The sequence below is a fragment of the Poromitra crassiceps genome (assembly GCF_964638095.1).
Source record: "Poromitra crassiceps genome assembly, chromosome: 12".
Classification (NCBI taxonomy): domain Eukaryota; kingdom Metazoa; phylum Chordata; class Actinopteri; order Beryciformes; family Melamphaidae; genus Poromitra; species Poromitra crassiceps.
In genome coordinates, this window is record NC_139632.1 from 24,534,702 (window position 1) to 24,547,427 (window position 12,726).

Here is a 12,726-nt window from a genome sequence, read left to right on the forward strand (position 1 = left end):
GTAGCAAAACGTTGTCTTCCAGGAAGTGGGAGTGGCTTAGAGATCATTTATATGATGTGGCATCTCAGGTGCACACCCCCTCTCTCTGCCAGTGTGATCACGGAAGCCATATTCTCTCTGTCGGACCGGATTCCCAGTTTCTCTTAATCCCCCTGTTTTGAGATATTTTTGTTCAGCATCAAAGCCAATACACGGAGGCTAATCCTGACTAGCCTCCCTACCTCAGCTTGAGCTGGCCAAATGACGCTATCTGCACAGCCCGACCTGCTGTTTGGCCGAGCGGCACGCTAGGTGAGTCCACTCCCTATTTTCATACCTTCCTAAGTGACAACCTTTTTGCTCAGTTGGTTATATTGTTGTTGTAGCGGGTCTGGTTCAGTTGGACACGAGCCTGATCCTATTTTGAGAACAGGACCCTCTTACATTCTGAAAATGAAAATGTCGAGGAACAAAAATATGACCATGTTATACATTTGTGTAAACACTAGGCATAAGTGTCGGCACTCATTCTACTTGATTTCATTTAAGATCAACTTCAGTAGGCCAGTGGTGCTCAACCTTTCTGTCGAGAATGAAATGAGGCCTACTCATGGTAGCACTGGCACTGGTGACCTGTGACACGAAGGGATGATTTTTACTTTACATTTTCAGGATATTTTACCTGAGCTATTATTGGCATATATGCTCGGGTGGAGAGGAGGTGTGGGGGGATGCATGATTGGAGTGAATGAAACTACGGTGACTTTACAAACTCCACCTGTTAACACTGAAGTGCTGTGGTGGGCACAGTGTTGTTGTAACTAGGAGAATTGCTGAGCAAAGTACAAAGCCACAAACAATAGCCACTACAGTTAGACAATCACTGAGCAGCCTCCAGCTGGTTGATGCCTGTTCGGCTTCTACTGTACTGCCTGGAGAACAGGGGCAGATGTATTTCCCGTATGCAGGGCAGTCAAATGAACACACAAAGTCTGGCTCGTGGAGCTCCTCCTGAACACATAATAATCCTGCAAGACATGTGCATCTATGTTCCCTCAAAAACTTGCTAAGGGAGAGTGAAAGGTGTCAGTATTATTGGAGATATATATATATATTATGTATATATGAAAATGCAAAAAATATATACACACACATATATATATATATATATATATATGGTGTATATTAGTAGAAAACTGCATCACCATCTCATCTAGGATTTCCTTTTGCAGGTTCCAGCTACACACAGCCATCTACGTATATAAATAGATTCCACACTGTTTGCCACCGAGACTGAAAAATGCACTGCATCCAAGCCAGATATAAACCTCTGCTTTAGAGTTATATCCACTCATATTCAGAAGTTTGATTACTTTCTACCATGAAGACCCACAGCCTCACCTTTTTATGTCTAAGATTATTCATGTTAAAGTCAGACCATGTGGCAAGTCATTTCATCACGCAACACAACACAACACAACACAACACAACACAACATTTGCATACAGGCACTGAAATGCAAATGCTGGAACCCGTAGTTGAATCATTTTCATGTATGTGTGATTGTTTTCAGTCCCATTTAACCACTGAACTTCCCTCCGAGTCCTGAAGCATCACTGAGGCTATCGTGCAGACACACACACCGTAATAACACTTTGCACACAAGATGATGCTGAACATTATTTTCACCATCTTGTATGTGTAGAACTGCTCAATGGCATCCCCAACCACATTTGCTGAGTGTCACTATAATTAACCATAATTCCATTTCATTTCATTTTTTATGATTCGGAATGATTCAAATACTGTTCCTCCAGTGTGGGTGAAGACAAACGGTGACAGGAACCACAGTAGAGAAATGTGGTGGGGTAATTTCAGCAGCAGAAAAAGGCTGTTTAGATTTCTCTGCAGTAATTTAAGCAAAAACCTGTCACGCTCACATACACTGTAAACATAATAAGTTCTTAACTACTAAGAGGGAAATTAGAGCAACCATAGTGCTGAGTGGCAGTTGAGGTGATGTTTATGCAATGTGACTTCTTTATCAAGGAACACTTACCTCCCTCCAGACCTACTAAAACTGAACTGAATTGTACTCAAGAGAAATTGTGCAGACATAGGGAAGGAAGAGGCACACTAGTTTTCAGCTACTGTTTATCTGGAGACCCACATTTTCAAAATAATTTCACCTGGCCAACCTAATCCATTAGTACGAAGGCTCGTATAGCAGAATGTAAAAAAACAAAACCTATATCCTATATTTTAGGCTATTGAGTAGCCAACTGTACTTTATTCAGTCTGTCTTAGATTGTAGGAGATGAGGGATGTTTTTTAAATACATTGTGGACAAACTGATGGTACTATTTATTACCAACGCATTAAGTAAGTACAGGCATATACACTATTTGCTTGGCTCAGCACCATGTCATTTTTGTAGTCTTATCACCCCTGCAGTCCCCATGCAGCCTGAAACCACAGTTTGTTCTGCTGTTATGGCAGCCATGTTTGTAGTCTTATCACCCCTGCAGTCCCCATGCAGCCTGAAACCACAGCTTGTTCTGCTGTTATGCAGCCATGAACTTTTATTGACTGATCCAATCAGAAACATTGTGGAAACTGCCATCAGCAGCACGTTTGCTGCCTTCCTTGCAATCAGCTACTTGATGGGTCTAAGACACAAGCATACCAATGGGAATTTGTTCTCAACACTGCCATGTTAATAGTGCTGTAAATGTTATTGTTACTGTACAGGGAAATAATGTTGACAATTGCAATGAAATTAGTGTGTGTAGATTTTATGCGTGGTTACTCCCAGGGACAGATTAACAGTTTTTCTCAATTGATTTGACTAATTTCTTCAAACTAAGGTCCATACTCTCAAAACAGTCGAAAACACTGCCATCAAAACAGACTCATTTTGCCAAACAGCTCAACTCCACTGCAAAATAAGCACTGCATTCCTTTCAGATCCCATCTCTGTAAGAACGGAATTCTGACATCTACAAAACTACACACACAACATCTATTGAGAGAGTAATACATTCAGACATATTATCTATATATATAGATTATATCACAAGAACATTGATGATAAACCAGGAAGTTCCATAATCTGATTTTAGTGATAATTTGTTGATTATACATTTTCATTACAGGAAGCAAAATGTCTGCTCCTCAACACTTTTGGAAATACTATAATATGTAATATATCAGTTTCACAAGTAGTAGATTTGTGATGTCATATCTGCAATCACCATGTTTCCATGTCTGTCTGTGTGTTACAGTAAGGAGACAGATGTGTTGATGAACATAATGTATCAAAAGAAACCATAAACACATAGTTAGAGGTACTGTTAGCTTGGTTAAAGATTGTTGAAAGCTGTATGAATTATTTTGACAGCACAGGTTTTTGTTTGGAGAGTTTTGTGTGAAAACAGTGAACATTTAAAGTGAGTTTTGCATAATTATCAGGTGTTTAGATGTCTGTGACTCTTCTGCGTTAACCGTTTTGAGAGCATGAACCTTGGTTTGGAGAAATGCGTCAAATCAATTGAGAAATACCATATTTTGAGGAGAAGGTGTTAGAGAATGCGCTCCACTGAATACTTATGTAAACCTGACATTCAGTGTGGCAGCATATCGGAAGGGTGAAGAAGATAATGGTCTGAGTTTGAAGTGAAGGTCAATCAACTGAACCAGAGTTGATGCTCAGCTGGTTTCTGAGTGCTGGCTTCATTAGGGCCTCATTTTGACTGTCTGGTTGGTACAAGTGACCCAATTCAGATTTTTTTGCTTACATGTGGCACATATCCGATATGTGTTATAAACGTGCAAGCAGGGAAAAAACACATGGATCCGGTTATTCTCAGGTCCGATTCAAGTCTCAATCATACGTATGTGGATATGAATCGGACATCTGCCAATGCGACTGTCATCTCAGCGGACATATCGGATATTGCCTATTATTGCGAGTCGCACGTGATTGAGTGCCGTGTGTGTGCGTTCCTGCACATCCAGAGGCTGTACTCAGCTGTTTGGCTGACTGGAGTGCGTCGCTCCTGTTCCCGACCATATGAAGGCTTTATCCAAAACACAGTAAGTCCAATTTTGTTCAACATGCCTGCTGAAATTAACCAGTCATCTCCCAAAGTACATATGATTCTGTATCCAAACACAGTGCTATTTTAGAACTCCACCGGTCTCCAAATAACACATCTTGAAGTAATAATCTCCTTTACTTTCAATTTGTCATTCTGTGATTATAGGTGTCGGTTTCTTAAATGTCGGAGGTTCAAGTTTTATATTTTACTGATTATTTTCTATCTAAAGACCATCTCATCACATGAATTTGAAAGAAGCAGCAATGAAGGTAGTGCAAGCCTATATTTAGTATATACACCATTCATACCTTTGGTATCATGTCAGGAAGTTATTTTTCTGCTTCACTTCTCTCTTTTTTCCAATATGATAGCACTCTATCCGACTCCTCTACTTCATTTCCTTTTCAGCCCGTTTCTCTGAACATCCCCACCTCAGTTCAATGTGTCCATTTCCTTTCTTTCTCCAACTTTATTCATCTTCTCCTCTCATCAGCATTTTCTTACCTTCTCTTTAAGTAGCCAGTTATCAGTATGTGTCATAGAGTTATTATATATAAAAGAGAATAAAGAAAATCCCTTTTGCACACAGTTCCAAAATAGCTCAGGTGTAACCGGGTCACTGAATAACTTCAAAGCATAAGTTCTGGCAAAAGCTGCTCATTGGACAATGGACATACACATAAAAAAACTCAGCAAGAGGCACATGAGCTACCTCGTGTCCCCTCATCATCACTATGAAATATTATTCTGTATACTAATGAGGTCAATGTAGTCCATTAATTAGCATTTTCTTTATTATTATTATTATTATTATTATTATTATTATTATTATTATTATTATTATTATGTAAGAATACTTGTCTTCACCAACACATGGTGGGTACTATTTTGAAGGAGAAGGAGTTACAGTAGTTTCAAAAGGTTGTCCTAATTTTTATGCAATTTTCTGCAGTAAGATGCTCCAAAATCTACTCAGATCATCTACTATATGGACTACAAATGTTCTATCATGTAATGTTTTTGAATTATTGTATTCACAGGAATGAGTTTACACAGACACACAGATGTTACCATGACAACATAATGTCCGACACACATACCAACAAATACATACATACATACATACTGAACATGAAAGGAAGTGTTCGCTGAAAGAGATACATTATTTCACATTACACGCAAAGCAGCCATTTTGTGTCTAAAACCCACACGGATTAAAGCCCCTGTAGGCTCCTTTCTCGTATGTGCTCCAGAGTCCAGGAGCTTTAATCTGTGTGGGTAGGTAGGCTTCCTGCCTTTTAGACACCAAATGGCTGCTTTGGGTGTAATGTGACATACTGTAAGGTCCATAAAGCACTACATACCTCTTATCTGCCAGGTCTGTTTTATTGCCTACAAGCATAATGATGACATCACTTCCTCTCTCCGTTCTCACATCGTCGATCCATTTCGACGTCTGTTGGAACGAATTAACGTCTGTTGAGAAAGGGCAGAAACAGAGTCCAATCAAGTTAAAGATGCCATTTGTACGACTGCTGCGACAATGCTGACGCTGCTCCCTCCTGCTGCTCCTATACTCTGAAATTAGAAAAACAATAAACCCTTCATTCAGATTTTCAAACAGTGGCACAAGTGATGTGCTTTGTGATTTCATTTGGACTAATTGTTTTGGTTGCCATCCCCTTGATCAATTAATTTCAATCAATCAATTTTATATTTTATATTTGATCCCTTTCCATACAATAGAATATGCATCAAATGCAGCTGGGAGGGGATATTGAAACATATTGATAGAAAGTGACTCAGTGAGGCTGTAGAACAAGGTACTAATGGTAATTATCACAATTAATCAGAGAATTATATATATTTAGAGTGAATCTTACATGGGTTACTTACTCTTATGATACATCACACGCATCTAAATGATCATATAAACACCAAAAAATAAAATATCATGATCTCAAGGTGATAGCTGACTTCAAGTTATGTACAGTAAGATACATACAGTTTTGTAACACAATACAATTACCATGGTGTTTTGTACAAGCCAAGCTGTGCAAAATGGCAACAGGCTTAATAAATCCATTTGACCTTGCCACGTTCATTGAGTATGCGGGCTTGTTGGCATGCATTGCAGACCAAGGGTCGGATCGTATTCTTGGACTGGGGATTTGATGGGAAAGGTCCCACATCAGTTTCAAGGTGAAAATGGAACATGGTTCTGTGGGATGGTAACCATGTTGTGCCATAAAATTTGCCATAAAATTAATCTCCAGAGGGCAATGACGTTTAAGGGCCTTGGTTCTTTCTCTGATAAACCATTATATTTAAGTCACTGATGAAAATAATAATGTCACATTTTGTCATGGAAAATGAAAGGCAATCTCCATAAAACCTCAGGGATTGATTGACATGGCTGTAGCACAATGCTTGAATAAGGACAGCTTATGAATAACAGCATGCTGGCTGTGGAGGAGAATTCTTTTAGACTGTAGCTGGCGGTTGCATTCTCTAATAAAAGCCGAAATGAATAATGCTTATTAAAAAGGAAACCAGTGAAAGAGTCACGACCAACCATCGACCAAACTAAAACAGAGCCATTAAAATACTTAAAATACAACTAGCATAGTGGTTCTTCTCATACCTGGTTACATACCATAGAGAAGAAGTTGAAATAATACCTAAAGAGATGTCTTCTATGTTCCCAGAGTAAGAACAGTCCTTCTTAACCACATTTGAGAAGTGGGGAGATGATGCAATAAGTCTCATCTCAGTGCTCAGTAGATCTAATTTGTTTATAGGAGAAATGAAAGGGGTGATTTGTGAAATCTCATCTTGGATTTTGCTCCTCAGGGCAACTCTAATATGAAATTGATTTACAATTAGGGACAGAAGAAGTTTTCCCCCCCATTACCTCTGGCTACCTACAATGACAGTAAAAGAAGAAACATGGAAAGCCCAGCTGGATAATCAGTCTAAATAGGAACTCAGAGTTTGACAATAGGTGAATATCAGCAGGTGTGATTTAAAAAAAAAAATCACACCCAGGTGTTGAAGTAAGGTTTGCGCAGGTCGAACCCTATAATGCATGCATGCGTGTGTGCGCGCGTGCGTGTTTCACCAAGCCGCATCGCTTTCTCTCTCCACTGTGCTTCCTTGTAGAGGCGGGGGGAGTGGCCTAGCCTAAATCTCGTGCTCACCTCTCGTTGTGCTGCTCAAATCTCGGCTACAAGCGGATGGACATACTTCACTTGTATACAAGCGGCTGCACCGCTTAGAAAAGAGATATAGCAGCTCGGTAGATAGGGAAGAGGAAATGTGTGTAGATGTAGTCTCGCTGGCCAGCCTCCCCTCCCTACCGTGAGAGGAGTCTGGCGGCACGGAAACAGACAACTGGGATAAGACCTCCCCTGCTCTACAGCTGCTCCCCATTGGCTGCCGGATGTCTGCTCCGCACTTATTACAAGCTCTGTCATTGGCTCCGACCATGTCAATCAGAGCGGCTTCCGCTCCCTCCTCCCGGTGTGTCGCTGTAAATAGTGCCCTGCCGCCTCAGTGAAAACAACAACGCTAATTAGCTAGCAAGCTAATGGCAGAAACCTACACGCTAGCTTGTTGCTACATGCTGAAAATGGCAAGTTGGATTGTTGGAAACTATTTTCCAAGGGCACTGCCGCCAAGCGCTGCCCATCGCAATTCCACAATGGAGACTTGCGGCGCCAGACTCATCTCACGGTAGGGAGGGGAGGCTGGCCAGCGAGACTAGTGTAGATGTGACGTGTGCAGCACGTGCAAGTGTGCTTCTGTGAAAGTCAAACTTTGCGTTCAAAAATCACATATAAGGAACTCACTTGTGATGTCGTAGACCACCACAGCCACAGTGGAGTCCCGTATGTAACTGGGAATGAGGCTCCGGAAGCGCTCTTGCCCCGCCGTGTCCCAAAGCTGCAACCTCACCTGAGGTTCAGAGAGACAAGGCATCATTCAGCTACTCCAGAGAGTCTGCAACAGCTGGCTCCCTCACACACACACACACACACAAACGCAAACACACATATAATAAACACACACACACACACACCTTTTAGCCACGCAAAAACTTACACAAAATGCACAACCACACGTGTGCACACGGTTGAGCGCACACACCCACAGCAAGGTTCACAAAACAGACATTAATACAAGTCGACTCCCCGTGCTGACACTTCCAAGGTCGCGCCGGTGTATGAAAGATTCCCCAAGATAAGCAGACATACCAGACAGGTTTGATTGAATAAATTTACATATCATAAGCGCGAAAGGTGACATGCTGTTTACCGATACCCTCGGGCTAAATGTCTAATCTAAATGTGTGACTCTAAGGACCAAAGATCCTATAGTACAGTGTGCGTTTAATGGTTTAATGACATAAGGAGTTGATGTACTGTTGACAACGTGGAGAGGCACTTCGGCGCGTTATACTAACTACTGTACACACATTTTTGCCATGGCACCATGCAGCTGTACATGTAACTGAGCTTCTTACCGTTCGATCTTCCAAGTACATGGTTTTCGACAGGAAGTCAATTCCAATTGTGGCCTGGTGTAAGGAGAGAGGAAACACATGGATCAACACCATTGTCAAAAAGAAAGAAAGGCAAAGCGCTGAGCATTTATTATGGAACTGAATAGTGGATTTTAAAGACATAATAGATCAAGAAGACAGATCAAGCTGTATGGAAAAATTGCATCTGTACAATGCAGACTGACTTGATAAAGCCTCAATTTATAAATGTGACAAGACAAGATGGGATGTTTTAATATTCGCCATATCTACGTGGCAACCACCTATTACTGCATGTTAGTATTAGGCAACCAAGCATCTTCATGTCTGTGCTCAAAATGCACTCTATGCATTCTTTGTTTTTCGGTGTTGTCACTTATCTGTGAATTAATGTAAAGTTACATAGTGATTGTCTTGATGTCTGTCTGTATTTGATGTAATCAAAAGAATACTCAAACTCAAAAATGAGAATTACTTTAGGTGCACGGCCAAAGGATACTTGTAATAGGAGGAGCCAGCACTCAAAATGTTCTTTTTGTACGTGTACGCTATTGAAGGCTTTGTGCTGAAACACGTCCATTGGCATTGGTGTCTGAGCCAGTGGGGTGATTAAATGACAAAAAGGACATCTTGATGTAATAATAAAAAGCAGCAAGCATGTCGCACACATAGACTGTATGATCAAAAAGAGCTTCTGTACAATCCAAACCTGCAGCCATTCCCTTTCTTGTAGAAAGGCACAGCCAAGGGCAGGTCAGCTGCCCCATCCAGTGGGTGGTGCAAACCCTTTGTACTGAGAGGGAGGTACAGACAACTTCCCATTCCCTCCTGACAATATCACAGTAATAACTTCCCATGCCCTCCTGACTGTAATAATGTCACAGTAATTCTGTTATCCTGGCATATCATATTTATTATCTTTCCTCAAGGAAAGCATTCATCAGGTATGCAGAGCCTTGATTCAAATACTGATTCAAATACAGTAGACTCCATGCAGGGGTGATTCTCATACACAGATGTTCCTTTTATACAACATCAATGGCAAATCAAAATAGGCTCTGACATTCAATTAAATACAATAAACCACTAGAAATTAGCATGTGATTTTCTAGTTTGATTTAATTACAGAGAATTGGAAGTCTGAGTCTTTGCTGATGTTCCACACTGAGAACAAACAAGCAAACAAGGAAATGTTTCTGTGGGCTCATGTAGTGCAGCTTGATCTCAGTCAATCAGATCTTCCCAGGATCCTCTTTGAGGGTGGCTGTTCTGTACAAGACCATTTTTTCTGTGGTGCTGTCGGGGTCCAGGGAGAAGTAGCCCACTCTCACAAACTAGAAAAGGGCTTTGCTCCTTTTAACTGAGATGTCCACAAAGGCACTGTCCATCACCTGCAGGGAATCAGGCTTGATGTCAGTCTGGAAACCCCCGGGCACCTCAGATGAATCCTCTGGGTTTTTGTGCATGAATAGTCTTCAGGTGTACTTCACACAGCAGTGGCTGGCAGACCCAGTGGATGAAGGCTTTGGGTTCGTTTGAAGTCTCAGTGGAACTGGAGCAACTGGAGCACCTCTAACTCCACCACTTTACCCTGAGGGTCCTTGATGACCTTCTTCACACAGATGACATACCCAAATGAAAAGAATTGGCTTCATCAGTTCCTGCCTATGCCAACACTCAATACCCATGTGCAGTTTCAGATCAATTGGCCAACTTGCTGGGGATATTATATAAATTGCCTCAGACAGACTGAGCTTCCTCCATTCATAGTAGGATATGATAGGAAGTATGATTATAATTATGTAGGCTGTGCACAAGCCAACATGCAGACTGCAGCGCCTTCCAACAGGCTGCCATTTCAGAGTGGACTAAGAAATCAGAAATAGCCATTTTCTACTTGAGATAATGTTTTATGTCTCCTCCCGCTCCTATGACATCATGGTTATGTTTATTGTATTTATTTTACTGTATCTTAGTGTACTTTGCTTTTAACTGTTCGATTAACCAATTTTATGAGTCTATGACAATTTTATGACTATGACATCATTGTTATTTTTATTGTATTTCTTTCATTGTATTTTACTGTACTTTGCTTTTAACAGGTGCTGTTAATTACATCTAGGGAGGGCATTGCAAATTAGCCTTGGGCTATAAATGCCGTGGTACAGGACATCAATGTTTTGGTAAATGTTATATGTACACGTATCTGTCCCTACACAAATAAATAAATCAAATCAAATGCAAGAGATTAGAAAAAAATCTGATCAACGAAAGAACAATGTTTGATCAACCTGCAGTCTGCATGTTTGCTTGTGCACAGCCTACATCTCTTAGGTGTCTTTTGATGGATACTCATGGTGTTTGTTATTGTCAGTTCTTTCTAAAAAAAAAATGCATTTAATCTACATCTATGTAAGCCAATATCTGGTAAACATTTCACTTTGATATGGAAGGGAATAATTGTGTTATTTAAATGTACAGATTCTCTATTTTGTATTATTTTGTACTGTATAGTAATGGTAATGGTAATGGTAATGTATCATTATGCATGAGCCATGTGTAATAGTGATCTAATCATGCCCTCAGCATGTCACATGTCAGATAGCACTGTGTGCTCTCTGTGAGGCACGTCCATGACTTTCCCTTTGAGGTGTGCCTTGATATCATCAGGTGCTCTGGCTCCCACAAATCAAAGTCTCAGAATCAAGGTTAAACTGCCTTGATATCATCAGGTGCTCTGGCTCCTAGAAATCAAAGTCTCAGAATCAAGGTTAAACTGCCTTGATATCATCAGGTGCTCTGGCTCCCACAAATCAAAGTCTCAGAATCAAGGTTAAACTGCCTTGATATCATCAGGTGCTCTGGCTCCTAGAAATCAAAGTCTCAGAATCAAGGTTAAACTGCCTTGATATCATCAGGTGCTCTGGCTCCCACAAATCAAAGTCTCAGAATCAAGGTTAAACTGCCTTGATATCATCAGGTGCTCTGGCTCCTAGAAATCAAAGTCTCAGAATCAAGGTTAAACTGCCTTGATATCATCAGGTGCTCTGGCTCCCACAAATCAAAGTTTCAGAATCAAGGTTAAACTGCCTTGATATCATCAGGTGTTCTGGCTCCCACAAATCAAAGTCTCAGAATCAAGGTTAAACTGCCTTGATATCATCAGGTGCTCTGGCTCCCAGAAATCAAAGTTTCAGAATCAAGGTTAAACTGCCTTGATATCATCAATGTGAGAGGTTTGATGACACAGTGGTTCAGGCAGATGTGGTTTGTTGCCATTGCAGATGGTGCATCCAGATGTTTAGTGTCTCGTGCTGCATGCCTCTGAGTGTGTGTGTGTGTGTGTGTGTGTGTGTGTGTGTGTTGAGGGGTGGGGGGTATCTGGCTTAGGACTGACCAAGTATTATGTGGCTAGCCCACTTTTGTAAATGTTCCATCTGCGGTAACATCTGCATGACCCCCAGCCTGCCAGACAGGGACGGCATACTCCACATGTAGCCAGTGGAGATGACGGCATACTCCAGACGTGGCCACATGTAGCCAGTGGAGATGACAGCATACTCCAGACGTGGCCACATGTAGCCAGTGGAGATGACAGCATACTCAGACGTGGCCACATGTAGCCAGTGGAGATGACAGCATACTCCAGACATGGCCACATGTAGCCAGTGGAGATGACAGCATACTCCAGACGTGGCCACATGTAGCCAGTGGAGATGACAGCATACTCCAGACGTGGCCACATGTAGCCAGTGGAGATGACAGCATACTCAGACATGGCCACATGTAGCCAGTGGAGATGACAGCATACTCAGACGTGGCCACATGTAGCCAGTGGAGATGACAGCATACTCCAGACGTGGCCACATGTAGCCAGTGGAGATGACAGCATACTCCAGACATGGCCACATGTAGCCAGTGGAGATGACAGCATACTCCAGACGTGGCCACATGTAGCCAGTGGAGATGACAGCATACTCAGACGTGGCCACATGTAGCCAGTGGAGATGACAGCATACTCCAGACGTGGCCACATGTAGCCAGTGGAGATGACAGCATACTCCAGACATGGCCACATGTAGCCAGTGGAGATGACAGCATACT

General features: G+C 41.6%; 1 protein-coding gene across 2 annotated transcripts in view; it reads right to left on the reverse strand.

The window, feature by feature from the left end:
• The window catches only part of rab6ba (RAB6B, member RAS oncogene family a), a gene marked incomplete at both ends in the record, with an annotated part of 70,280 nt that overhangs the window by 13,932 nt on the left and 43,622 nt on the right, over window positions 1-12,726 (reverse strand). Inside the window, 3 exons of one of the 2 annotated variants that reach the window (XM_083647152.1) lie at window positions 5,444-5,555; window positions 7,931-8,036; window positions 8,605-8,658. In XM_083647152.1, coding sequence (XP_083503278.1) covers window positions 5,444-5,555; window positions 7,931-8,036; window positions 8,605-8,658 — 272 coding nt within the window. The remainder of the gene's footprint in view (window positions 1-5,443; window positions 5,556-7,930; window positions 8,037-8,604; window positions 8,659-12,726) is intronic. The other variant, XM_083647153.1, reaches the window with a different exon arrangement.